Source organism: Oryzias melastigma, linkage group LG16 (genome assembly GCF_002922805.2).
Source record: "Oryzias melastigma strain HK-1 linkage group LG16, ASM292280v2, whole genome shotgun sequence".
NCBI classification, from domain to species: domain Eukaryota; kingdom Metazoa; phylum Chordata; class Actinopteri; order Beloniformes; family Adrianichthyidae; genus Oryzias; species Oryzias melastigma.
Genome location: NC_050527.1, coordinates 10,339,997 through 10,367,983, shown reverse-complemented (window position 1 = coordinate 10,367,983; position 27,987 = coordinate 10,339,997). Strand labels below are relative to the sequence as shown.

At 40.5% G+C, this 27,987-nt stretch overlaps 4 protein-coding genes across 4 annotated transcripts; all 4 read left to right on the top strand.

Annotated features, from left to right (window-relative positions):
• The first annotated feature begins 136 nt into the window (after nucleotides 1–136).
• On the top strand, nucleotides 137–2,470 carry hoxa10b (homeobox A10b). The gene is made up of 3 exons (XM_036216143.1): nucleotides 137–474; nucleotides 548–1,223; nucleotides 1,761–2,470. Exons 2-3 carry the CDS (start codon nucleotides 566–568, stop codon nucleotides 2,033–2,035), a joined length of 933 nt encoding a protein of 310 aa, XP_036072036.1. The 5' UTR covers nucleotides 137–474; nucleotides 548–565; the 3' UTR covers nucleotides 2,036–2,470.
• A 198-nt stretch (nucleotides 2,471–2,668) lies between these two features.
• On the top strand, nucleotides 2,669–4,989 carry hoxa9b (homeobox A9b). Its single transcript, XM_024267930.2, has 2 exons — nucleotides 2,669–4,189; nucleotides 4,358–4,989. Exons 1-2 carry the CDS (start codon nucleotides 3,700–3,702, stop codon nucleotides 4,606–4,608), a joined length of 741 nt encoding a protein of 246 aa, XP_024123698.1. The 5' UTR covers nucleotides 2,669–3,699; the 3' UTR covers nucleotides 4,609–4,989.
• A 3,695-nt stretch (nucleotides 4,990–8,684) lies between these two features.
• On the top strand, nucleotides 8,685–10,464 carry hoxa2b (homeobox A2b). Its single transcript, XM_024267934.2, has 2 exons — nucleotides 8,685–9,123; nucleotides 9,575–10,464. Exons 1-2 carry the CDS (start codon nucleotides 8,778–8,780, stop codon nucleotides 10,207–10,209), a joined length of 981 nt encoding a protein of 326 aa, XP_024123702.1. The 5' UTR covers nucleotides 8,685–8,777; the 3' UTR covers nucleotides 10,210–10,464.
• A 3,272-nt stretch (nucleotides 10,465–13,736) lies between these two features.
• On the top strand, nucleotides 13,737–21,062 carry skap2 (src kinase associated phosphoprotein 2). The gene is made up of 12 exons (XM_024266917.2): nucleotides 13,737–14,077; nucleotides 14,337–14,442; nucleotides 14,522–14,547; nucleotides 14,662–14,754; nucleotides 15,423–15,503; nucleotides 15,681–15,764; nucleotides 15,851–15,975; nucleotides 16,134–16,197; nucleotides 16,323–16,442; nucleotides 16,529–16,606; nucleotides 17,269–17,381; nucleotides 20,705–21,062. The coding sequence occupies exons 1-12, from the start codon at nucleotides 14,038–14,040 to the stop codon at nucleotides 20,798–20,800; spliced, it is 1,026 nt and encodes a 341-aa protein (XP_024122685.1). The 5' UTR covers nucleotides 13,737–14,037; the 3' UTR covers nucleotides 20,801–21,062.
• Nucleotides 21,063–27,987: the final 6,925 nt, after the last annotated feature.

Below are 27,987 nucleotides of genomic sequence, written 5' to 3'. Positions count from 1 at the left end.
AACGTGTACAATTTGAGTTCAGACTACACATATTTTTTGGATGGAAAACCTGCCCTTAATTAAATTGAGTCCATCCAATGGATCATTTCTTTGAGTGTGGAGTAAAAAGCTAATAAAGATCAGCTGGGAAGCTCAGGGAAGTTTAAAACTCTCCCCACACTCCTTCAAGAAAGAAAAAAAAAGTGGATCTTCACTGCATCCTCTGCTTTTACAGCGCTGTAAAACTGATTGTTATAAAAGTGCAAAACATCTCAGCTATTGCATTTGTCAAACGGGCTTTTTGCGGTGACATCCTCAGCTCCAGGCTGAGGGGCCCTGATTTGGAACATCTAAGAGTTTCTTAACTCCACATTTCTCATCGGGCTTTTCTCCTTTTCTGTGAAGCCAAATCTGTGACAGTGTGGAGCTGGCTGCTCGGACGGGGAGGAGTCAGCCTCCTGCTGTTTTAATTGGCTGCAGACTTCAGTGAGAAGCGTGAGTATCAGTAATTATTCGGCAATGTTTTGCTCAAGAAATGTCAGCCAGATAGGGAAATTTTCATCCGCAGGCAAATTATACCAGGACGATGTCATGTTCCAGCAACCAGGCAGGAAACTCGTTTTTTGTGGACTCTTTGATCAATCTGAGAAGCGACAGTGGTTCGTGTTACCAAAGTAACAGCCTCTACTTGCCGGACTACTCTTATGGACTTCCCGGTGGCTCTTGTTTCCCGGCCATCGATAAGCGCAACGAGCCGACCAGCCAGAGCATGGTCCCGTGCTCTGCTCCGTACGCGCAGGGGGTGGAACCGTGGCTGGAGCAGCCCAGCGCGCAGCATTTGTGCTCCTTCTCTCAGAACATCAAAGAAGAGAGCGCGTGCTGCCTGAACGAGTCGGACAAATGTCCTAAAGGAGCGGCTGTGGACGACATTTCTTATCCCGCCGCGTCATGCCCTGTCGCCGGCAGCGCCGTGCCCGTCCCCGGCTACTTCCGCTTGTCTCAGACGTACATGTCATCCAGGCTGTACCACGAAAGCCACTTCACGGTGCAGCGACCCGCCCGCATGGACTGCCAGCAGCCGCAGGCTGCGTGCGCGGAGCCGGAGCGCAGAGAGAGCCACGAGGAGGCGCCTGCGTCGTGCGCCCCAGCCAGAGAGGAGGACAGCCGCCTCTCCTCGGAGAGGTCATCCTCCCCAGAACCAACCGAGACGTGTAACGCAGAGAGTCCAGACAAACAGGAAAAAGGTGACAGCCAAAATCACCAGCCTTGAAAGACCAACCCGTCTGGGTGTTTATGGTTTTATTGGCAATAATTTCCTACTATAAAACAAACAACAAGGGCGCATGTACCCCTAATTAAAAAATGCCCATAATTTAAGCAATCAGAGCTTAGAATCCTTGTGAGTTATATAGGGTATCTTTATGGAAAAAAATAAGCCACACATGAAGCTTGAATAACAAGGCCGCGCAAGTGTTGTCAATTTGTCCTGTTGGATATTTAATTTGTTTTAACCCTCATCAAAGGTTCCAGGCCTCGTTTTCATTTCTTTTGGAGTTTATTTGAGGCTGCAGGAGCAGATGTGATTGTAAATGAGACTGCACCAAGGAGAAAAAGCAACAAAAATGTAAACATTTATGTTCCACTGGGGAAAATAGTTCTAATTTTTGGGAAAATATTGTGCGTAATTTGGAAAGAGTCCTAATTTTAACAAGAATAGATTAATAAAGTGTTATAAATGTATGCGCATTGCTTGCCTTCAGTGACCTGCTCTGTCCTTCCAGGAGGTGGAAGAACTGAAGTCGCTGCCAACTGGCTCACAGCAAAGAGCGGCAGAAAGAAGCGCTGCCCTTACACCAAGCACCAGACTCTGGAGCTGGAGAAGGAGTTTCTCTTCAACATGTACTTGACGAGGGAGCGCCGTCTGGAGATCAGCCGCAGCGTGCACCTCACCGACAGGCAAGTCAAAATCTGGTTCCAAAACAGGAGGATGAAACTGAAAAAAATGAGCCGGGAGAACAGGATCCGAGAGCTCTCCAGCGACTTCAGTTTCTCGTGAGACATGCGCACGGGAGAACTGGTTTTCCTGTGCAGAACCCCCACCCACGTGAAAATATATGTGCTAACTTATTGATTGTTCTCAATTTTGTTCTGTTGTGTCTGATGTTTCTTTGCCTCCTCGCCAACGCGATTCATTTAGAAAAAAAAGATGGAGTGACTGTCTGAGAGCTCCATGTGTATCTTCAGTCTGAGTCAATCTGTAGAAATTGCATGCTGGAGGCCTCACGGGGATACCTGTGTTTAAATGCTTTATGTAAGAAGTCATGGTGAATATTTGCACATTTTGCTGGTCAAATGAATAAAAACCACCCCTATAAAACCACAAACGTCTCATGTGGCTCACAAAGACGCGCACGCTGGCGGCGCTTAAATCTCAGCGCTGGCGCCGCTCCAGACGGAAATACCTTTGTACTTTGTGTACAGTAAATATTACTGCAGCTGTTTATTGGTTTTCTACCTCTTGATACGTTGAGTGAAATGGAATTCACGCGGCTGTTTTATCCAGTTAACGCGTTAATCCAAACAATAAGTGACAATTTGTGTTTTTAAATACATTTGTATTAAAATTTCCCTTTCTAGGTTTTAATTTATAAAATTGGCTATTTATTAATTTCTTGTTTTAGTTATCTTTTTCTCTAATTTCTTCTATTTAAAACTGGAAAATTTGTATGTATTTTTTAGTTTTACGCACGCTCCATTACGCATTTCTGCAGCAGACCCATGCAATGCTTGCAGGTTAAACGATTGGATCAACGCTAGAATAAGTCCAACGCAGGAGAGGACAAGCCAGACAAGGCCTCGGTTATGATCATTGCAGTGCGCCAGCTGCCTCGAAAATTCCAAGTGAGTCTGTCCGCGCCAGAGGAAAAAAGGGGAACACACACAAGGGCTTAACTTTATTGGGTATATTTAGCTTAGACAGCTCTAGGTTGTAACCTTAAGAAAAACTCCCCAATTGCCCGTGATAAAAAGCGGGCGTTATAAAGCAGCCAAACAACTCCACCGCGCTTTCCGCTGCAGATTGGAGTCAGTGCGCATCTTTGAAACTGTCCCATAGGTGTTACAAAACGCACTGACCATTTAATCACATGTTAGCACCTTTTGATTAAAAGGTCGTTTCAGCTTTTAAAAACACAGATTCCCCCCTAAAGACAGAAAAAAGTTTAATTATTAAACTTTTGTTTAAAGTATTGCAAATGCAAATGACTTGTTTGTTTACGCACGTTTTAAAATTCACAGCAAAATGCATGACTTAGTGTATTCCCTCCACTTTGCTACCGTGAAATAAATTTAAAAAAATAAAAACCACCTGCCAGAAATCATGTTTATTGCTTATAAAAGAAGATATTTGCCAATAAAAGCGCGGGGATTTGCTATTAAAATATGGTGAGGAAAATGGTGGCCATTTAGCTGAGCAGCAAAGGCTGATTTATTATTTATTGTTCAGTCCCACGGTCACGTGTTTGGGGCGCCCTATCCAGCATTGGACAAGGTTCAGCTTACTGGGCGCATGAGCATGTAGGGTGCACAAAAAGCGGCACCTTACCATGCAATGAATCCGTTTTTGCGCAAAAGTGAAAGGCTGTAAAACGCATTTTGGAAGTTTCCATTTGGATTTATTGAAAAATAAAATACAATTTGGCATTTTCTTTATTTTTTGCAATGTCGACGATGGGGAGAAGCTATTATGTAGATGCGCGGATTCTTCCTGAGCAGGAAGACATGGCACCGAGGTTCTCCTCAGCTTCAGGGGTGGAGCAGACCGAATATGGCGGACAGGAGTCGTGTCTTCTGCAAGCAAAATCGTCGATTTTTGCCGGATCTTGGAGTGCCATTTCAGCCCACCCTGGAAGCACAATCACTCCGACCTATTATGCAAGTGGTGACAGTGATGGCATGTTTACGCGCTCGTGGGCTTTGGATCCAGTCTCTGCGTCTCTGTGTCTGACGGGATTACCCTCGACAGCCGTGCATTATGAGATCAAGCCCGAGCCCGTCGTCGGGAGTGCAGAATGCATGACTTTGGAGACGCACACTCCTCTTCTGGTTGACATTGAAAGCGGAGCGTCTTTTGTGGATATCCCGGAGACCTCCACCTCCTCCTCCAAAGCCCCAGAAGAGACCCAGACAGAAGGAGAAACCAAGAAGACAAGTAAGAAATATGATTTATTGATTGATAATAGCACAAATGCTGTTATTTGATTTTGCAGAAACGTTTAAAGGATTTTTAGGCAGAACATTTAATTTCTTTGCAAGATCCAACAGAGAAAATCTATTGTTTTTTCTGCATGTCTTGCTGGATAAACTGTCTCGTTTTCAGGCCCTTTCCCAGACAACCCGTCGTCCAGCTGGCTGCAGGCGAAGCCCAGCAGGAAAAAACGCTGCCCATACACAAAGCATCAAATCCTGGAGCTGGAAAAGGAGTTTCTCTTCAACATGTACCTCCCGCGCGACCGCAGATATGAAGTGGCCAGACTTCTGAATTTGACTGAGAGGCAGGTGAAGATCTGGTTCCAGAACCGCAGAATGAAGATGAAGAAAGAAAACAAGGACCGTCGGAGAGACAGTTAGCGGTTATAGATCAGTGCGGGGGGGTGCAGGGGTACAGCGTGTTCCTTGTGTTGTGTTTTATGGAGGATTTATTCCATTTGTTTCATGTTTGTGAGATACCGCCTTTAACTGTACTGTGAGCACACGATTAAGAAGAGGAAATGTGTTTGCATGAAATGTTCTCCTTGAATGTTTGTTGGCTACCTACAGTATTTTCAGGTTCATATTTTTGCAGCATTTGGCGTTTTATAACAAATATGATTTGTTCTGTGTGAAACACTTCAACATACCTCATTATGAAGCATTTGCGCACATTCCGCAGTGTGACTTTTCCATTATTTGATGAAAAAAATGTAAAGATATAAATAAAACATCTCGACATGTTTAAGCAAAACATGTTTGTTTTTTCCCATTTAAATTATGCAAAAATGATTTTATAATTCTTTACATTTGTATTTTATTTTTGATTAAGCTTTTTAATTTATTAATTTAAAATAATGCAAAACAGATTTTTCGATGCATCATACAGTATTTTGCTTGAGTCAAAAGCGTGCTGGCACCCTGAAACTTAATTTTTTAAAAATGAAAAAATAAGGAATTTATGACAACAGTCGTTATTGTCAGAGTGATGAAAATGTTTGAAATGAAGCCAAAACCATAAGGATTGTAAAATATTCTGAAAACCAGACATATCTATCAAATTGTTCCCAATTAATTAAAATTGTTTCATTAGGTTTTCTAAAAAATAAAAAACACAAATTAAAAAGGGAGTTTTAGGTGGTTAAAAATATAAATAGTGATTTATATTGAAACAAAACGGAGTAAACGATAAATAAAAATTAGAATTTAAATCAATTTTTGGTTATTTCGATTTACAGTGTCTGTGTTCGTTCACAGTTTTTTTTTTTTTCAACCAACCGAAACTGTTTATAAGGTGCAAAAAATAGCAAAGGTTTTGTGTGGAGGCTGCATGAGCAACATTTCTGCTTAGGCTCCAGTCAGATGCAACTGAAGTGCTGCACAAAAACGCATGCGCACGCAAGCATGAGGGTGCGGGACGCAGCAGGGGTCACCAATAGGTCTGCTTCTAAAAGGTCTAATTACTTTACGAGCGTCTAATAACAATCAGACTGTCTCGGAGCAGAAACGTCCGTTTGTTTTTATTTGCTGCGGGTTTCCACTAAATGTTTTAGGAAGCCATTAAAGAAAATTGAGAAATTATATATTTTTTCTATTAAAAAATAAATTGATAAAAAATGGTAAAGAAAAGAGTGAGAGCACAATTAACTGAAGCTGAAGTTTAATGATCAAAGACAGAGACGCACTTTTCTGAAGAGAGCTGCTGTTGCACCTTTCATCCAGCAGGAGGAGCCAGCGACTTACATGAGGAAGTGGATGGTGCGTTCAAGAACACCAAAACCACTCCGACAAAAAAACTTGGGTTGTTTTCCAGTCTTGTGATTTTTATGTCAAATTAGGCACTAAGAATGTATAAATATACATTATTACAATAATAAAAATTATAGCATTCACTTATTTAGGTAAAAGTTAAAATTTAAAATGAAATTATTTTTTTCTTTTAAAACATTGCAATCTTTTAAATTGATTACTCTAATTAGTGCATATTATTGAGATCTTCTCTGCACTATGCAAGGAAAATCCTACAAGGAAACTGAGATGTTTTCGAGACCTTTTATGACCCCAATACATCACACGTCGTGACATTAGAAGTGACAGAGGAGGGGCACACCCCCCCTCCCCCTCCTCCTTTTGCTGGAGAAGTTCATGGAAGGAAAGTCGAGAACTTTGGGGAGTCTGCGACCCTCAACAGTCTGCAGTTTCTGTTGCCTCCCCCCAAAATAGAACAATGAGCTCATTTTGTCTGCGCACGTCCAAAGGGAACAACTGGAATGACTGCATGTTCATTTGGACAACAGCATTTCTGTCTTTGTTAAAGTCATATTTATTTAAATCCAAGTGTTTTTTTTTTTTCAAACTGAAATTGTAAAAATATATGTAAATGTATTTATATATCCAGTCTGGTCATATTTACTGCCTGCAATATTAATTTGCACTTCATTCGCTATAACTTTTTGCTCATTAAAACACACACAGATGTTACAATATTAATGGTAAGTGAAAAAATTGAACAAATAAAGAAAATAGTTGTGGTGAATCACATTTTTTATTTAGAAAATACATAATGGAACAAATCAACAGCAAAAATTATTTATTGAAATGTCATTTTATAAGTAAAAGCTGCATAAAATAGTGGGAAATAACACAGAAAATGTGATTTGTTGCAAGAATTGCATTAAAAAAATGTACATATGCAAAAGACAGAGAAAACAATGTTCTCTGAGTTTCTTTTTTTTTTTTGTTTGGCTCTTCCTACCTAACTGGGTTTAAAATACTTTCCATTATGCGTCTCTGAATCTGAATAATAATGAAAAAAACACGCAGAAAACATCAATTAAATATACACAAATGTACAACAATCAGGGTAAAAAACATCGCAGATTAAAATACATACAGACATTTATGATATTTGGAACATAAAACAGATAAATAGTGTTTTTGATTCCTTCATTGTGTGAAAACTTACAAATACACTCACCAAATAAGTGCAATACTGCATTGCAACTAAAATAATCACAATTTTGACAAACTCTTGGTCTGGCTTTGCATTTTGATCAACTTGTCCCCTGAATGTCTTTCTTCGTTTGGGAACAGACGGGAAAGGCGCCCGACAACGTCCTCCTGTCAGCATTCACATCCAGAGGAAGACCTTTTAAAGTAAAGCTGTGAGGAGCAGAAGATCAGCACTTGAGAGCAGCACAAAGTCTCAGTTTGCAGTTGGATTAAAATACAAAATATAAATATATATATATATATATATATTCCAGGAAATGGCCCTCATTCTTCTTTAATTATAAGTGACATTTTTGTACAATTTCAAATAATGAAATTATGATTTTAGAGAAAATTACAAAACTGATTTAAGTCAACAAAACTAGAATCTCACTTTTCCCCTTTGTAGAATACAAAATACCAGTTTTGAATGCAGCTTCTAAAGGAAAATAATGAATTATTTCAAACATAAACCTGAGCTTTTAGGAAGAACAAAGACATAAGTGTGAAACAAAAGACAGCCACAAACTACGGAGAACCCTAACACCCACTCACCTCAGCAAACAATTGATCCCTCGGAAAATCTGTTCCAGTTTGTTCATTTAAGCCTCAACAAAGTCCGCCTCCTTATTCCATTCACTCTTGTTTGCATTAGATGGGACCAAAATATAAACCTTTGCGCTGAAGGCGGCAAAAGCAGAGAGAAATCCTGAGATTTTCTGCTCTCCGGACCGAGGGCATCCTCTTCCTGCACATATGATCTAAGCAAGTGTAGGTGGTTTAAATGTGCTCTAAGGGCAGGGAGCTGTCAGGGCTCTGGGCTGGAAAGATTGATCACACAGACTGCCAGGATTCTTTTGTTTAGAGCCCGAGCAATAAACAGCTCTCAGACGCCCTCCTTTCCCTGCAGCTTTACGCAGCGACGGCAAATGGTTTTACGGACGGTGGCCTGCAGGTATCTTGTGGAGGAAAACAGACGACATGGGGAGGGAGATGTAGAGTTTAAAATAGATGCGAATGCAGTTAAGATAATTGGAGCTTCAGGAGTAAAAGACGGTTGGATTTCTTTGAAAATCTTTACGAAAAATGTAATAAAGTGGACTTGAGTGTTTGTGTTGGGGAAGGTGTGGACATGTTTGGATGTGTCTCTCATTTTTAGTCAGGATAAACTTACTGTCGCTGCATTAGGTAACAATGGAATAAAAGAAAAAAATGCTGGAAATCGATCCGTGCGTCATGCGTCAAGAGCGCGTAAAATCCTTGGATGCAAAATTAAGTCAAATTTAAAGTAAAGTTTGATGCCCCCCACTCATGTTTCAAAGAATAAGGAACATCTTCCCCCAGACTGAAGCACCCCCCCCCCTCCTGTCTTCTCCATCAATCAGGACATTCATTGGACAGATGCAATCATGTGACGAGCAGCAAGGTCTAACTCCAACCATGTCCCCGTGAAAGCAATAGTTTATGGCTCACGTTTCTTTACGCAACTCTAGCCGGTTGAATAGTTTTGTAAATAAGCTGTTTTAGGAGTTTTCAACCAGCGGTCATCCAAAGAGGAGATGAATTACGAATTTGGCCGAGAAAGTGGTTTTATCAACAGCCAGCCGTCGCTCGCTGAGTGCCTGACATCTTTCACCAATCCTGCTTTTCAAAGTTCATCAATCAAGAGTTCTGCGCTCCCGCCTCCGACGCCGCACGCTGTCCCGGGTGTCCCCCCTCACCGAGGCCGCTCCACGCCGCCTCTGAGGGGCGGCAGCCCGCTGAAGGCTGTGTCTCCACGCGCGGAGTACCCGTGGATGAAGGAGAAGAAAGGCACCAAGAGGAGGCGGGCTGCTGCTCCTGCTTCCTCTGATGATGCTGCGCCGACAACGGATGACTCCTCACCACCCTACTGTTCCCCCCAAGGCAAGACGTGATTAATAACCTCCACGCAAAGAGCTGCGGGATGCTGTAGAATTGCTCTCCACAAAGAGCCGCATCTCTGCTCTGCGACGTGGGCGTTCCTTAACGCGCTGCGGCAGGATGTTTGATTTAAGCTTGCTTAATCTCATCAAGTAACGCGCCGGCGTGTGATGCAGTGTTAGAGTGTTAATGTTTGACAGTAATAGAGAGTGATAGATTTTCTTACACGGGCCAACAGCTGGCACGTTCATTAATCTTCACCCTCCGTTCTGTCCTGTCCGCGCGCACACCCATCATATCCAGCCTGGCGCCCGTAAATCTCTCCAGACTTTGCGCTTGTTTGTCACAAGTTTCAACCCGCACTGTTTGTTCTGGCCATCATCCATTTATTTTGTGTGTGTTTTTTCATCAGCCTTTTAAGATATAAAACAAAAAGCTTTCTTTATTTGCTCAGGTTCTCCGGAGAGTGCTGACGGGAGCGCGTCCAAGAGACTGAGGACTGCGTACACCAACACCCAACTCCTCGAGCTGGAGAAGGAATTTCATTTTAATAAGTATCTTTGCAGACCCAGGCGAGTGGAGATCGCTGCACTGTTGGATTTATCAGAGAACCAGGTGAAGGTGTGGTTCCAGAACAGGCGGATGAAGCACAAAAAGCAGAGTCACTGCAAGGAGAGTCGGGACAGAGAGGGGAAAAACGCGTGCGTAAAAGACGTGCCGGAGTCCCAGCAGGCTGCAGGCGGGTCGCTCTCCGACCAAAACACACCGACTTCACCGCGCAGCCACAACGGACACAGAGGGGAGAACCAAGACCCAGCTGCCTCCCCGGTGAGCAGCCATGAGAAACATCCAGAACCTTTTCCAACACCCACAGCTCCCGCCTGCGCGTCAACAAAGGGCCCCGACAATGATGACTCCTCCACCCTGGACGACGGGTCCCTGCAGGCATTCCAACCTTTCTCCGCATCTTCTTCCTTCTCACCAAGTTTGTCGGATTCAGCCCAGAGTCCTCTTCGTTTACCAGCGGAAGTGTTCGACTTTTTCAGGGAAACTTTCTCAACTATGGACCTGCAAAACCTCATTTACTGAGAGACGTTTGTTGCCTGCATGTGTTCGGTTTTTAGAGTTGTGTTTGCAAAAAAAGACATGTCCAGAGGTAAGTTTAAGTTAAATAAGCTTTTATTGCAGACCTTAAAAGAACCTAATATTTGTATTTTTATATACATAAAACAGAGTAAATATTTTTATTGTAATAAAGATTTGCAACAATTGAATGAGCTTGTCTTATTTATGTTTAGAGTTTTAAGTTCTGAACAATAACTCAATGTTGGATTTAACTCCTTAATCTTCTATTTATCCACCAGAAATACGTTGTCTAAATTGTTTTTTTTATTAGTACAATGCTTAGACCCATTTTTAAACTCTCACAGGAAAGATCAATATCTTTACTTTTCACTTCTCTTTTGTAAATAATATTGTAATGAAGAGTTGTCAGTCTTGTTGACAATGCTTACCGTAGAATTTCAGAATTCCTTCATTTTAGCACAAAATAAAAAGAGTTAGATAATAAATGTTGTTTTGTGTTTGGATCATGAATAAAACAAGATGTTTTATTTGAAATTCACTGTCATGTATCGTGGATGTATATGCAATAGGATTTAATGTCAGAATTCACCTTCACACTCATTATTTTATTTTAGAAATATCTACAACTTAATAGAACATTTTAGTTAAATCCTAATGTGAAATCATTTCAAGGCTGCCTTCCGTATAAGGGATCGAAATGCATGTATCGAAAGCCTTATAAAGTTGTTTCTTTTTTAAAAAACAAAAACATTACCAATGACCTCACAAAGACATCTGTCTCAGTGAAACAGATGAAGTACTTGGTGATTAATTGCTTGAAAGTGAGAGGATGATCCATTTAAAAACTAAAACCCTGATTTTTTTTATTACATTTTTTTTGAACAAACATTCTTACAAAGGTAAGACCCATAAACATTGCAAGATACATCCTCATGTCAGTGTTCGTTGGACAGAAAACAAACTTGATTCATAATGAGATGGAATAATGGAGGCTCAGTACCCTCAAGAGAGGCTGTATGTGTGACAATAAGCCCGGGGTTTTATTGTTTTAAAAACTCCGACATTGATGAAACACACAAATACATCAGAAAGGAAGCAATTCCTAACTTTGTGAAGTTTATTTCCTGTTTTTTTCTGCAGACGTGTGTGTGCTCTGTCTGCACACACAAAGATCCAGTGAATTTGCATAAAAAAGAAAATTCCAGAGCTGTCTGCTTTATGCAAAAAACAGAACTCCAGTTAGCTTTTAGATGTTGTTGCCTTTAAAACTAAGAAGACAAAAGGATGCTTGTTCACAAGTTTTCTGCATCAGTAATTGTACATGTTCAGGATTTAGGAATATATGAGGATCCGAAGGGTTTTATACAAATACATCACCGACATTATTCCAACTGTGAGGAGTTAAATGGGATATTTCCAAATTGTGTTTGTATGTTATGAAGATACGAAGATATTGATAATCGTTAGAAATCAATCATTATATCATAAAATATGATATCATGATATAATATCATGAAATATTGTCCTGATTGGAAAAAACACAGTTTTTTCTGTTTTCTCCACCTTTTTACCGTTTTATTTTTGTACCACAAAGCAGAAATATTCCAACATTAGTTTTCTTTTCATGTTTTTTTATTTATCACTAGAATTTTTTGTCAGAGCTGCTTTACTTTCAACACTTTTTTTTAGTTTTCAAAAATGTATATTATATAAAAAAATCCCCTTTATACCAGAAATCCTGGATTGCTTTAATAATCACACAATGTCTCCAGACTGAAATTCTCTCTCAGGCTCAGTATTTCTGGATGTCCTGTAAGAACTCTTTTCTGCCTGCAAACTACATCCCCAAACAGTGAAAAGTCACTATTATTACAGGCAGCAGGGTGGTGTCACCATGCTAAAGCACTAAAACCAACTGTGAATGAGGTGATGAATTACTCCTTCAACAGAAAGCGGTTCAAAGTGATGCTAATTGTACATTAGCCTAATTGCAAACAAAGCAGTAGCAGCCTCGTAGAAGAAGCAGGAAGTTATTGGAATCACTAAGGTCTCTATATATTAGGAACTTGATGTCAGAAATAAAGTGTTTACAAGATTAACATTTAAGTTATTTTGCTTTAGGCTGCTGGCCATTTGTTTCTCCACAGTTTTCCCAGACAGACGACGGTTCCATCGCGTTAATTAGACATTTCCTGGTTGGAACCGTGTGCAGTTAAGTGGATTGAAACCCTGTAATGATTTACGAGAGGGGAAGAAACCAATCAAATGCAGTTTTATGACAGGCAGATATATGAAGGTTTATGTGGAGGCAGATCTCTCCTTCAATGTGCTGAGAGGGGTCAGAGGTCAAGCTGGGCCTCCTCTCTCCTTCTAAAAGCAGGGCCAGGTCAGGGGAGGGCTGGGTTTGAAAGGGATCATAAAAGAGTGACTCGGCAAAGAAACTATTTGGAGACATGACTGAGCAGAACAGATCTGAGGAGGCTGAGAATCTGGAGAACACGGCCTTTAAATTGTGATCATGCCGGTTTTAATCAAAATTAAAAAAAAACTTTTTTGTGATTTAAGGACATCTGCAAAGTAGCGGGAATTGATTAGAAATTAGGCAATCTGAGTGGGTAAGCCTTCTCCCATTTCCCATTATCCATTTGTTTACACTCTCTCCTGCTATCTTAAAGCCCCTCACTACCTCAACCTAACATTGGAGTTATCCACCTGTACAGTTTTGAGCCAGATTCCAGCTCGGACAAGCAAAACAAAGACGTACATGGATCTAGTCGTCTACACATCGGAATGGAGCGAAGCAGGTTTTGAGTCACAAAGACTTGAATAAAGAAATACTTAGAAATTTAATTTTGAGCTTATTTTTCTTAATATATGTCCTCAATTATCAGGAAAGCAATACAAAAACATGTTCAAAACACCATCTTTATCAGAGCTTTGCAAATTTGTAAAATGAAAATTGACGATGCAGGTTGTGCACATGCATGTATCTTTTATCTTGAGGTCTCAGATGATGTGTCTTGTCTGTCTTGGAGTGAACCTTTCTGAGGAAAGCCTTTGTCTGCAGCAGTATGAAGCACCTGCAGCTAAACTAAAACCTGACACTCCTCACCAAATTCATTTCAAAACAGACTGCATGGTTCAAAGGCTCCTTCTCCTCAACCTGGATTAGAAACCACCTGTCAGAGGGTGGCTAATGACTGACTGACATATTTAGAAATAGATTTATATTCCCCTCAAATGGACCTGATTTTAAGATATTAGGAAAGTTATTAAAAGATTGCTTGTCTGGCATGATTGGTCATTATAGATATGCAGCTCTAAATGTGTTCAGACAGATAGAGTTGGCACAGCTTACATCACTAACTCCTTCTTCAAATATCATGTTAATGATCCTCATCAGATTTATAACGTTGACACACTCATAAAGCTCGGAGAGCATGCATCATCGCTAAAGGAGAGATTTATATAAAAAAAAGATTATAATGTGTGTTAAGCAGCGCGCGTAAAGAAATATCGTCTGGAATCAATCAAAAATATGATCACCGCTTTAAACTCGGACATGATTATGCCGTTAAGGCTCGGTTAAAGTCAGCTCCCTGTCGTCGGTGCCTTTCACGGACAGATAACGAGCAAATAAACGTCTGGGTGCTGAGTGGGCGCAGCGTGGGGAGTGTTTTGGTCCCGCAGAGGAACTGTGGTCACTGACTAACAACCAGCAGCGCGCTGACTTCCGTGTCCTCGAGCCCGAGCTGCTTCCGCGAAATACTTTTGTGTGTGTGTGTGTCTCTCTGACGGTCCATCCATCGCCTCGGGCCCTGAACTTTAAAGATGAAGGCGATCCCTGAGGAGCTGGCAGCGCTCATTTCTGGTAACGCATCCATTTACGCACAGCTGTCTCTGCGCGCTTTTCTGTCCTCTGGTTCCCTTTAAACCGATTTGAGAGGGACAGTTTTTGTTTTTGCTCGTAAAAGAGGAAGTTTGTTTACCATGGCGTCGCTTTGCATTCAGTCCATACATGTTACTCACACCTGCTGGTCGTCAATTCATAAAGAAACGTGGCGTCTGTTAGACAGAAATCTGCTGCTTCTTTGGCACAGCTGTTAATGTTTAACCTGCGTTTTGTTTAGATTTGGAACATTTCCTCTGTAAAGGCTTAAAAGGAGAACTTCTGAGCAGGAAGACCAAAGATAAGAGGGAGGCCTTCATAAAGAGAATCAAAGAGGTCAAACAAAGGTATGGTGCACCAAACAGTTCCTGATTTTACTTTAAAAAAACCCAAATGTTCATTTAACACCTATTTGTTGTTTTAAAGCTTTCCACAGGATTTCAAGGACAAGTGTGAGTACTGGTGGTATAATTTACTAATCTCAAAGTGGAAAAATTAACATATTAGTAGCAAAATTGTATATTTCAATAGTTCCTTACTTTTAACCGTTTAAAACACTTTTTTAGCGGACACAGATGATGATGAGGAAGCTGACAGCAACAACGATGGAGGATCTCTACAGTCAGAGCGCACAGACAAGGAAGAAGAGCCGTATGATGGTACCACACCTTCACTCCTCCTCCTCCTCTTCCTCCTCCTCACAAGTGCTGCATTAAAGTTAGGAGCGGTCCTCTGATAAACACACAAGTCTGTGTGCACTTCCAGGAGAAAGTGACTTTGAGTGGCACAATGAGGGAGACATTCCAACTGTAACTTGGCAACATACTTGGGAACCAATTTAGAGGGGTGCAACTGTTACCCCTGGACCTCCCTTCACACCTCCCCCTCCGCAGTTCCAGCGCAATTTATTGCTCTCAGCCGAAAGAAAGTCTGAGGAAAGAAAGCCGCCGCTAAAGCTGGAAAATATTATCATACAGCACTTTAAGCCAACCTAATGTGTGATTCTGTATTTACTTTTTGAATTAAGGTAATCGAGAAATCCTCATGAAAGGGTGATTAGGAGAGTGGAGTTTATGAGCTGTGAGCAGCTGCTAGTTTTACAGCTGCTCTTTGACTCAGCGTTTGCACATTTGCATTAAAGTTGCAGGCTTCCATGAAAACTTAGTCTTTTGAGACATAAAAATAATAGCGGCGCTTCTGTATCCTCTGTAATCACCACCAATGAGCCTTTGGATTGTAAAACAGACTACTAATTTCAAAAGTTTTCCAACAAACATAGATTATTCATTCCCTTGGATTAGTAGGGATTTTTATTATTTCTTTGCAGGAGTTCAGCAGTCTCCACCTGTGGCTGTTCAGGACCTGAAGTCTGTTTTCAAGCAAGGATATCTTGAGAAACGGAGGAAAGGTTAGTATCTTGAATGGGGTTTGTGGAATTTCAAGTTTTTTGTCACATTTTCAGCTAATACATTACAGTATTTTTCTCATTAATTCACATTTAATTTTTCAAAAACGGTCCACATTTTTATGTTAACTTTCCCTTTTCATTTTAAACTTGTTCTGAAAACTGTTCTTTCTCCTTCAGATCACAGTTTTTTTGGGCCGGAGTGGCAGAAGAGATGGTGTGCTCTAAGCCAGAATATTTTCTACTATTATGGCAGCGAGAAAGGTTTGGTTTTCATCCTTCCACAAGCTTTGACTCTACAGATGCAGAATCTGAAGCATTCCTGATGATATGTTTGTTTCTGTGTGCAGACAAGCAGCAGAAGGGCGAGTTCAACATCGAAGGGTACTCCGTCCAAATGAACAACACTTTACGGAAAGACTCAAAGAAGGACTGCTGCTTCGAGATTTCTGCTCCAGACAAGCGAGTTTATCAGGTAAACTCCTTCTTTGTAGCCACAACGAGAAGTTTATTACCAGAAAATAATGTTTGAACCTTTTATTTTGCATGTCAATTATTTCACCTGAATTTAAAGTTAAAGAAATTTAACACAGATTCAGTGACTGAGCTTTTTATTTTTCTGTTTCCTTGCAGTTTTGTGCATCGTCTGTGCAGGAGGCAAAGGAATGGGTGAAAAAGATCAACTTACTTTTGAGAAGTAGGAGCTATTTCCATCTATTTGAATTGAAACTTTGAAGTGTTCCAAATGGTGTGTCAAGGGAAAGCATTACAAGTTTTCTTTAAAAAACACATTAAAATAATATATATTTTTCCCTTTTCCAGGCATGACTGGTGAGATTCCAGAAGAAGAGGATGAAGAGGAGGAAGATCAAATGATGTATGATGATGTCGGGGTTGGGAATGTTGAACCTATTGACGACGAACTCTATGAAGAACTTCCAGGTTTGACCACTCTGCTTCCATCTCTCTCTCTCTATACAGTAAATATATTTTTTATTGGGTACCAATGTTCACATTCTTGTCCTCAGAGGAAAAGACGACCCCTCTACCGAAGCCTCCTCCAAAGGTGGAGGTGTCAAACAAAGCCCCTCGTCCTCCTGCTCCAGGTACACATCTGTTTAAAACCTGACTGACATTTTTTTATGTCATTGATTACAATAAATATGTTGAATGCTATAAAGAAAAGAGGGTAAAACTTTTTAATTTCAGGGGACCCTTGACACTTTAATAGCATTATTAAAAAACAAAACAAGCAATAATCATAACAACATGGATAACAAACAGAGTTTGTTGGAGTGAAGCTGTAAGTGATCGGTGGAGGTTGTGGACAGTAGGAAGGGTGAAATGGATCATTTGAGGCTACAATTAAGCAGTAAGTTTTAGAGGGAAATGCCACTTGACTGAAATATCCCCAGCTGTTCAACTTCCTTTTACCGTAAATATACGTCACAATCTATTGCAGAAACGGGCTATTTTTTTTCTGTCTACCAGTATGTGGTTAGCAAACTGACAGCTACTGACAATCTAAGTTTAGATGATGAGGTTCTTGAAGCCAAAGCTAATAAGAATGTGTTTTTTTCACCTTGAAGTGTCCTCTCAATTTATGTATTTCCTGCTTCTATTTTATAGTGTGAGAAAACATGTAAAGTATGTGATGCTCTTATTGTGAAACTGCGAAAGCCGCTGCTTAACAGTCTTCCGAGACTCTATCACATTAAAAGTCTCTGTAGAATTGTAATTCCCTGTTGCTGCTTTTCTCCACCTTTAGTTGATAAGAGCACCAACTATCAGAACTACTACCAGGGGTTGTGGGACTGTGATGGAGACCAGCCGGACGAGCTGTCCTTCAAGCGTGGAGAAACCATCTACATCTTGAGCAAGGTAAGTTCAGGAGATTCCTGGTTTTCAGAGACAAAATGTTCTTCTTTGTCACTGTTTTATTTTCCAAATACTAAAAATCCTTGAGATCCATGGTGGTCTTTATTGGAAAACTGAAGAAAAATCCATAGACTTTTACAGTTTTAGTCCATTGAAACTGAGAGGAGAAAGTAAAGGTAAAATAAAGTATCTGTACATTGTTTTTTATAATTCCAAGTTAAACCAGAATGAGCACAAATCTGATAAACACAGAAGCCTGACTAAATGATCAGCAGGTATGGACCACCTGAACTGAGGCTCTCTTTGGACCTGTCGGTTCAGATCTGTTACTGAGCTGGTCCATAGCCTAAAGTGGACGGCTGATGCCTAAAAGGAAACTGGGCTGGGTTTGTTCTCTGGCATCCTGAAGGGAATTAGCTGTGTCACAACGGAAACTGTTTTAGTGCTGTTGGCATGGCCGGCTTAGCTGGCACACAGCACCATTCCATCACTTCCATCTGGAGCGTTTCAGCACTCATCGCCGCCGCCATGCCAGGCGCTGAGCAGCCCTATAGCTCACTCACCCCCTCAGATGTCTTTTTCACCTTGCCAAATAGGAAAGTGTGTTCTCGGGGAAATCCTGAGTTGGCATGCGGAGAAGGTGAGGACGTGTGGAGGGACATTTTCTGAGCCCTGTCAACTGAGAACGGCGGCAAATCAATGGGGATGTTCAGTATCTCAACTGTGATCAAACAGAACTCCTTTTGTTCTTATCTGGGTCATGGGAGCGCCAAACTGACCATTTTGCTGTGCCACTTTTTACTACTACTGGCTCTTAAAATAAGCGGAATTACAAACCTTTACAGATGGATGTCAAAATCTGTGGCTTTGTCTCAGAAAAAAGGTGAGAAATGCGTTCCATATGGACACGCTGGATTTACTGTCTGGTTCAGTTTCTATGGAGCATGCAGACATCTGACACTGTTTACTGCTCACTGGCCTTTTTAAACTCACGGGTGCCATCTAGTGGCAACACATGGTAAAGGGATTTCTTTGTTCACAAATCATAATGTTTGACCCTTTTAAGAGCCCTGAAAGAAGGCATTGTCAATTGATCACAGGCAGATTTCTTAAAGTTTAGGTTTTTGCTCTACTTTCCAAATTAAAAACTATCTAGCTTAAAGGCTGCGACTTGTTTCAGGTTCCCCACTTTTTTTTAAAAAAGAAACCATTTATGGTATTGTCTTAAAGTACATGCTAAGTTAAGGTAATTTTAGAGTCAACGTGGGTTGAGGCATCAAAAGGTTAATTCACCATCTACGCTTATGGGTATAAATGCACACAGGCCTATTAATACACACTCAACAAATGCCGGTTTATTGCTCTGTGCTGCATGGAAAAGGACCAAGAATCAAGTTGCCCTTTCACTCAGACTGGGGCTGCCATTAGCTTAAACCTTGGTGTTGGGGGTTGTGGCCTGCTGGGAGGGCAATGACCATAAAACCTGTCTGGACTCCTGCAGCCAGCTGCAGCTGAAAACATAACCTTCCCTCCTCCACTATTCTCCTTTCCCTCCTCCTCTTTCTCCTCGTTCCCTCCCCCATTCCACAGCCCAGAAAAAAAGGTGTGGTGTTACAGCTGTAAGACCCCCCACTAAGACCAGGGTTCTGCTTATGAGGCTTGACCAAAGAGAAGAGGAGGAGGGGGGTGCATGTGTTCAGGACGTGCTGTACAGACCATCACACTCCCCCCGTCACACACATGTTCAACCCTCCTTTTCGAGTAGGAAGTTGGTGGACATTTAAGGGGTTAAAGACACAAGATGGAGGACTGCAGCAGCATTTTATCTGCAGGTTGATGGTTATCTGCAGTGTCTGTGCATGTGCAGCACTCGCACGATGAGTTGTGGCTTAGAGAGTCTGCAGAGAGAAAGTAAAGAAAGTTGAACATAAATGCATGCAGGTTATTTTCACATTAAACTCTGCAGCAAAATGACCAAAAAATTGATTCTACAATGATATTTAGTACAAATTTTTAATTTAATTATTAGTGTGGTGGTTATATCATTCTGACAGGGCACTTATGTTTTTAAAAGACACACAAACGTCTTTATCTGTCATGTCATTGGAGGCTTGTGCTGTCTTCTGTAGTTTCTCCAGAATGAATTTATGAAAAAACTTTGCTGTGAAGTGGGACTCTTTTCCAGAGAGACAGAGGGAGTGAAAGCAGTTGAGGTTTATTTTTTACTTGTCTCAGATCTTTTTTTCTTCACCATGTCCTTCTCCCTTTTTGGCATCCAGTCCACTATTTGGGAGGGATTAAGTGTAAAGCTGCAACAGATTTGTGTTTTTGCTCTGATGTTTTGTTTCATGCTAAATTCTTTGTTTTTTTAAGTGTTCAAACTTAAAACTGAAAGTGTTTGAAAAAGAAATGTGGTTATTAAAACTAAAGTGCATTTCCTAGCTGGTGGAGGTTGTTTACAATAAAACCTACTAAACTGCATGTGAAGACGTCAAATCTTTGCTATCAAAAGCCAATTTTTGCTTTCAAAATTTCTGCATTAGTAACCCTTGCAAATCTGGAAACCACTGGGCCCGAACCATTTTAGCTTTCAGTTCTCCTGGATCTCTGTCTCTTCTTTGTGGCACATTTCACGTGTGGTGCAATGAATGTAAAATGTGGATTTATGCAAGAAAAGAAGAGATGTTTCTACATGCGGTTGGGGAAGTCCAACTTTTAAAACTGTTTGGTTTTTGTTTTAAAAGCCCAAAAATCCAATTTTTTTCCTTCTCTTTTTTGGGGGATTTTTTGTGATTTAAAAATACAAGAAAAGAGAAGGAAAAATAACTGATTATAAAAAATGTGTGCCCACAGAATGATAAAATTAATTTAGATTAGTTGAGGACGTTGATGGAAATGCAAAACAGCGTTTCCCTGCAGTGGAAGGGACTTTGGTGACAAGAATGATAAAGGAAGTGGAAGATTGATGCTGCCTAAGCAGAAAGTGGCACAAAAAAGAAACAAAAAATGAAAAATGACCACAATGATGGAAAACCATCTAAAGTAACAGGAAAAAAAATTAATGAATAAAGGAAAAATATGAAAAAACAAAGGATTATGATTCTAATTAAGTGACCCATAGTTGAAAGGTTTACAAATGGTACTATTAGGAGACCAGCAAGAACATCTATAACAAAACCAAAATATAAAATATGTAACGGAAAATTGTTTTCATTTTTCATCTTTGTGCCAAGAGTCCCGCTGTTCTTTTCTGTGTTGTACTCCTCCTTGTTGCTAATTTACAGCAGCGGAAAGCCCCAGACTTATTACTCTTTGTGTGTTTCCAGGACTACGGCAACTTCGGCTGGTGGGTCGGAGAGAAAAATGGAGCAATAGGTATCGTTCCCAAAGACTACCTGTTGGAGCTGTACATCCTGTCATAATAGCAGCCATTTGAGAAATCCCTTTATTCTGCTAACTTAAAGGAGCTTAATTTGCTACTGAAAGTATTTTACTGTATTTTTTTTAAGTGGCTTCCTGATCTACTTTATAAGAACATATATTAGTGATTAGATAAAAACATTTTCTATTAAAAATATTTTCCTTCTGGTACTTATTTTTTATTTATTTTCTGTTTTCTTCCTTTTTGCAACAATTTCATGTTCTGCATTTGGTGAAATAAATAAAAATATTAACAAACAAGCATCAGGGCATTCATTAATGATATTTAAATTATAGTTTGTACCACAAGATGGCAATAGATCCCATAAAAAAGACATTCCTTCCTTCTTGCTTGAATGATGCCGACCAAAATCAGCATCACAGTTGAAACTGAAAAAAGTGAATCCGAGAAATTACTGCAAATAAACTAAAATTCTAATAAGACAAAACCAATGATTCCAGTATGAAAAACACATCTGGGAAAATTGAAAATGTCGTTTTGAATAAAGCTGGGTTTATTTTCTTTATTCTGCACTTTTGTTCCAGACTTTAAAAGGATAATTTTTATGACACCTGAGAGACTCTGCTGGGCAGAGGATCAAAGCATGGCAGATGGTAGCTTGTGTTTGCACGCCCGACGTGCACTAATAAGACAGCCACCCACACACACGGAGGTGATGCTTATCGCCCTCTGAGGGGCAGTTTGACAGCAGGCGAGGTGGCATTAGCCGAGCATGTCCCCTCAGAGGTTATCTACATACTGTACATGTCGTCTTCTTCCGCCTTTCACATCCAGGACTTGGAGGACAGCTTTTCATTTCTGGATTTCTGGATAAACGAACAATGTGGCTCTGTGGAAGCTCATCAGAGATTTTACTTTAAAAATATTTTCTTTTCTTGTACTTGTCTCTCTGCTTTGTTCCTGTTGAGTGATGAGCCGTATCCTCTGTCCTTTGGGTGACATTCAAAGCCATCATAAATCCCAGTCTTTATGGCGAGGTGATAAAGCTTCCTTACTAATTGGAGGTGTAATGAATTACTATAATTACTTATTGAATATACTACATCGGACACGTAAAGGAATTGTTTGAGGGGATCGACTCTTAATGTAGAATTTTTGTCACAGAAATGACAAATGACATTGAAAGAGTGTTTGCAGTCAAAACATCCGGAATATGAACTATGGACTGTGGATTTTAATAGATAAACACCAATATTTCTTCACTGCTGACATAGTGTGCCTCCCCCCCCAAAGAACTGTCCATTTTATATTGGCAAAAGGGTCAAGTTGTCCAAGACAAGCAAGGCTAAATGCTCCCTCTTATTTTTATGTGCCAATAAAGGATTTCCTTAATGGATGTTAACTTCACCTCCCTCATCTCCTGTTAGACTCGGACAGCCATATCTCCTGACGATACAGGTGCTTTTATTGCAATTTAACATCAAGATATAATGTTTCAAAGATAAATGCCACCCTGTTGTGAATCTTGCGAGCACTAAATTTCGCTAATGATGCCAAAATAGCACAAATTAATACTTTGAATCGTAAAGACACACTTTTACCTGCCAAATGCGTATAAATTGAGCTACTGGGCGGCAGTAAATTAAATTAGATTTGCAGAGGAAGTTGATGGAAATATAAAACAGTGTTTTCATGCAGGAGGAGTGACTTTGGTGACAAGCTTAAAGTGGATGTAAATCACATCCACCTCTAATTGTTTATTATGCGATGCTTTTGCAAACTTTCAGACTGCCAATCTCGGCTTTCAGTCACTTTGACTCTCATTTTTCTAAGTCTAAATGAGTTCAATCCTGACCATCAGCTGCTTCTTCTGCCCTTTAACAGCTCTCTCAGTGGAGGGTCAAAGAACAGCTTCATACACAGTTTTTTGTCATAGATATATAAGCCTTATTTATGTGATATCTCCGGGCATTTTGCGGCAAATGTATTACCTCCTTGACAGGCACTATGTCAGAATTCCATTAGACAACTCCCCCTCCTCTTTCATCGGTGTAAATCTTCAAATCTGAAATGGACACTTCTTAAATGTGAGCCACTTTTAATTGAGGTCAGTTCCTTTTAATGTAACTCACGCCAGCCGAGAAATTAAGATTTCTGCTCCAGGTTTATGACACGAGACGAGTGGATATGATGTCTGTGAAATTTCATCCCATCCCCAAAATGAATGCTAATACAGTTGTTTTTTGTCGCACGTAAACACCACTGTTGGTGTTTTCTCAGTAGCTGTTGGGTGTTAGCACGACCTTTAAGTTGGAAATTTAATTTTTGTAGCCCCAAAGGGAGTGCAACACTGATAAAGCTTTCGGTTCTACAAATAGGGATTTGTCCCCTCAGATATGTGTCACAGTTGCAAACAGGATTCATGTTTCCGGGCGTGAGAGTGACAGTTCAGACTGTCAGGGCAGAGCTACGCGCTGAGATGTCACTCAAGATAAATCAGGCTTATCAAAGTGACAGGTGTTTGTCCACCTGCTATAAACTTCTCCAGCGCTTCACTCCTGCTCCATTCCTTCCGATTATTTACAGGGTTGCAGACTTGGTAATCTGCCTGTTTACTCTCTGCAATGGCTCAAATATCAGGTCAGTGATCCGCAGCTGATTTACACTACTAGTTAGCGAGGTGAGTCACGACCCTGCATGACTTGAGAGGGGAAAGCTTGCACTATAGCAGTCAAAGGTGCGTGCTAAGATCTAACTGTAATGACAGGCCCCATTAGCCTTCACACCCAAGTACTCTGCAGCTGATGGCCTGACAGTCCTGTGCAAACTGACCTCCCTGCCTCTGCTTCTCTTCTCCTCGTTGGATGGTCCAATGAGCCCAAGTTGAGGTTCAGATCCCATCTCAATGTCATTTCTTTAAATAGCAACTTTTTTGAGAGACAGACCCCTGATGGGAAATGAAGGTACAAGGCTTGACTTACAAGAGCTTTCTGAGCTTGCCAAGTCACTGGCTAACAGATTGTAGCCATCACTCCCAGTTAGTGTCAGCTCTGGTGTGTGTCCAAAGAGTGGTCCTGCCAAGTTAACCGTCTAATTTAGTGTCCACATGGAGCTGCTCATCGGTGCACACTGATCTAATCATAGCACCTTGCAGCGTCTAACGGAGTATCCGCACACTGGAACATAGCATTACTATTTGTCATAAAGATGAGACCAGAACAATTATAAAAATAAATGTTTTAAAGTAAAGACACACATTTCCAACATCCATAAAGTTAGATCTGTGTAGCTAGTATTGCAAAGATTTGATATTCTCGTAAGTAAATTGAATACATTATTATTATTTGTTAATTAACATGCAAAATTAGGTTAATTTTTGCGGTGGGGTGATTTAAGCCATCCATGTCTCTATGCAGATAATGAGATGATGGCATGTGTCTCAAAAAGACAAACTGAGCCAGTCAACGGATCTACTGCACAATAAGGAGAATTTAGGCTCATCATAAAAGATTTCTCCTCAGCCCTTATTTCACTCGGACACTTTTATGTTTTTTTTATTTTCTACCTCATTGCAGCCGTGAGCTGCCTGTTGATTTACACACACTGGCAGTGAAGCTCAGAGGCCTCTGGAGATGTTGCCCTCTACCTCTTCATCTTTCCCCTCTTTTTATTTCTTAGCCCTCCCTCGTCTTCTCCGTGCCACCACTGGTAACATCTCCTTTCTGCGTCTGACCATAGAGTTCCAGCTTTACTCGTTCTTCATCCATAACAAGACGTTAGTCAGAGGGGACTTGATCCTGTGACACAGAGAGAACAATGCTTCCCTCTGCTGGGACCCAAATTCATTTAATGATGAGAAAAATATACATGTAACTGTGCAGGGTTTAAGATATGTTTATATTAAGTAATAACACAACCAAAGGAATGTTGAGAACTGACTCCACCCATTACAGATACAAAAATCAGGTTTGAGGTTTATATGAAAAAAGTTTTTTTTTTTTTAAAGATTGTTGAGGAAATACTGAGATTTCTCCCAACATTCTCTGCCTATTTTTGCTGGAACACACCAGAGAATTCATTAAGTTTAACATCATGTCATGCTGAAGAAGTGATCTCAGCTTTAGTCCCCCCCCTTCAGGCATTTAGAGCAGTGAAGTGACGTTGATCGGCGCTGCAAGATTTGCTACCGTGATCACGCCTGTTCCCTGTAATTGCTGTATCTGCACAGCGAAAGGGCTTGAGAGCAGAAGGTACAGTTCAGCATAGCTGGAGACAGGTTAGGCTGCTGGGTTTGATGGATGACTGAAAGCCTCTATTTCAGCTCATTTGCATTCGTGACATTTTAAAGACAAAGAAAAATGTCTCAGCCTTAAGGAAAATTAAGAGAAAGACCCCCTCCCCTCCCCCCATATATGAAAATATACGCTGCTCAAAAGAATAAAGGGAATCCTATGAAAACGCATCCTATACCTGAACAAATGAAATGTTCCTTTCAAATGTGTTAGTCTTTATATAGTTGCAACCAAACAAAAAATATTTATGGAAATTAAATTTACCAGCCAATGGAGGTCTGGATTTGAAACAATCTAAAACATTATGTGGAATAAACACTACAGGATGAACCAACTTTGATGAAATGTCTTTGAAGCAGGTCAAAATGAGGCTCGGTGGTGGGTGTGGCCTCCAGGTGCCCGTATGACTTCCCAGCAGCACCTGGGTATTGCTTCTGATGAGGCTGTAGATGGTCTTCTGGAGGATCTCCTCCCGCACCTTGACCATCTGCTTTCCTCCTGGACAGTCTGTGGTGCAACATGGTGTTGGTGGATTGATCGAGATAGGATTTCCCAGATGTTCTCAATTGGATTCAGGTGTGGGGAACGGGCGGGCCAGTCCATTACATCAATCCTTCTGTCCAGCAGAAACTGCTGACACAATCCAGCCACATGAGGTCTATCCAATTCCACCAGCATATGGTCTCACATGAGGTCTGAGAATCTTATCTCTGTACCTAATGCTGTCAGGCTACCTCTGGAGAGGTCTGCGGCCCTCCAAAGAAATGCCACCCCAAACCATTAGTGACGATGTTACTGGCAGCAGAACGTTCTCCTTGGCGTCTCCAGACTCTCGTCTGTCACATGTGCTGAGTGTGAACCTCCTTTCATCAGTGGTGAATTTGCCAGTCTTGGTGTTCTCCAGCCAAACGTCTTGAACGTGTTGGGCTGTTACCACAACTCCCACCTGTAAATGCCGAGCTTTCATACCACCTTCATGGAGTCTGCTTTCAGACACTTGCACATTTGTGGTCTGCTAGAGGTAATTTTGCAAGATTCTGCCAGTGCTGCTCCTGTCTCTCCTAGCTCAAGGGAGGAGACAGTGGTCCTGGTGTATGGTTGTTGCACCTCCTGGGCCACTTGTGTTGGTTGTAAACGCTGTCTCATGGTACAGCTGGAGTGACAACACTGTCGGCATTTAACGCTAGAACACTTTTGCTGTAAAAAGTTACACCATCACTTTTGACGGGTATAATTACCCGATATAATATACAGAGTAAAAGGTTTTGGGTTTTTTCCATAAAAAAATAGAGCAAAATATGACAGCACATGATAAATCAGAGTAGTTTTTTTCAACTGTGGTAAATGTAACACAGTGGAAAATAAAAACAGGAAGATCCTAAAAACATGCTTGAAAATGACTGAAAATTAAGAATTTGAAAAATTCCTAAAAAAATGATGTTGGAGACTTGGTCTTTGGTCCATCCATCCCTGGGACATACTTTACCCAGGGACCCATGACACTCAAAAAATCCAACATATTGAAAATCATGTAAATACTTTAGCTTGGGTGAAAATCACCCGGCGATAGTGCTCTAGGGTTAAAAGTCACTAAATAATCAGCCAGGAAACTTAAGAAGAGAGAAGTTGTCTGTGGTCGCCTCCTGCAGAACCACTCCTTCATTGCAGGAGTTTTGCTGCTCACTTATTATTTCCACCTGTTGTCTATTCCACTTCCACAAAACCATGTGAAACTGATAGTCAATGTTGCTTCCTAATTGTACAATTTGATTACACAGAAGTGTGATTAACTTGGATTAACACTGAGTTGTGTATTTGTTCCTTTATTTTTTTAAATCAATTTCCTTGAAAGTCTAACAGCACTTTGCTTCTACAAACAGGTTGAGGTTTGAGCAGTTTTTATGGTCCAAGTGAAATCACCCGAGTGTTGAAATTAATTACAAAAATCAGAAGAATTTTTAATTAACATGCCACTCATTCGAGGCTCACAGTCCATCTCCTCCAGTGAATTGGGCTGTCGCACTACAACAGACATAAAAGCAGTATCACCACTGTTGTGCAACATTAAATCTCTGCTGTTGCTGCGTAATTCTGGCATTTTCTCCTTTAGATCACATCCCCTATCTAATGCTGCTACAGAGAGGTTTTTCTGGTATCGACTCATTCTGCCTTATCCAAGTTGCAGCTTACAACAATTCAATATCTCAGATTGTGCTGAGCTGCTTCTGCTACTAATGGATTCAGTATAATGTGGCACTTAAAATGCATAAGCAATGCCTGATTTATCTGTAATTTGCCTCCACTGAAGCATGTCTCACTCAATACTTGCATTTGTTCTTCTCTTGTTTTTGGCTCCTCAAAGAAATCCTAATTGGGATTTTATGTAGCAAGTTTGAAATTCTGACTAAAACTAACTTCCGTTTTTTGAATTTCAGAAGTAAATTCAACAAAAAAATCACAAGGATGAGGATGAATTTGATTAATTTAACTGAGCTTTTTTGTCTGTGTTGACAGTAGCAGTGCTTTTTTTGTCTGTTAGCAAAGACTAACAGACATTTTAAAACTGTCTTTTTACAACTCAGCCTTTTTTTAAGACCCTATTGAGAAAACTGGCAAAAACAAACAAAAAATATGTAAAGATAAAAACTGGTTCAAATTTTAGTCCTGGCAATGCTATTAAACCAGATTGACAGATTTTAAAATAAGTCATTTTTAAGGGACTGGTGTGATTAAAACGATAAAGCTTTAAATAGTTTCATTCAGACGAGGGAAAAACTCCTACAAATTTCTTATGAAACTCCTCAACACTTCACTTACTATGTTTTTTTAGTGAGTACATCCTGGTGATTAATGGTGGAAACATGGTGTCAGTTTGACTGAGAAATGTGGTTTCCTGTGGAGTTGCGTATTATTGTGTCCCTGTGTGTGTATTTGC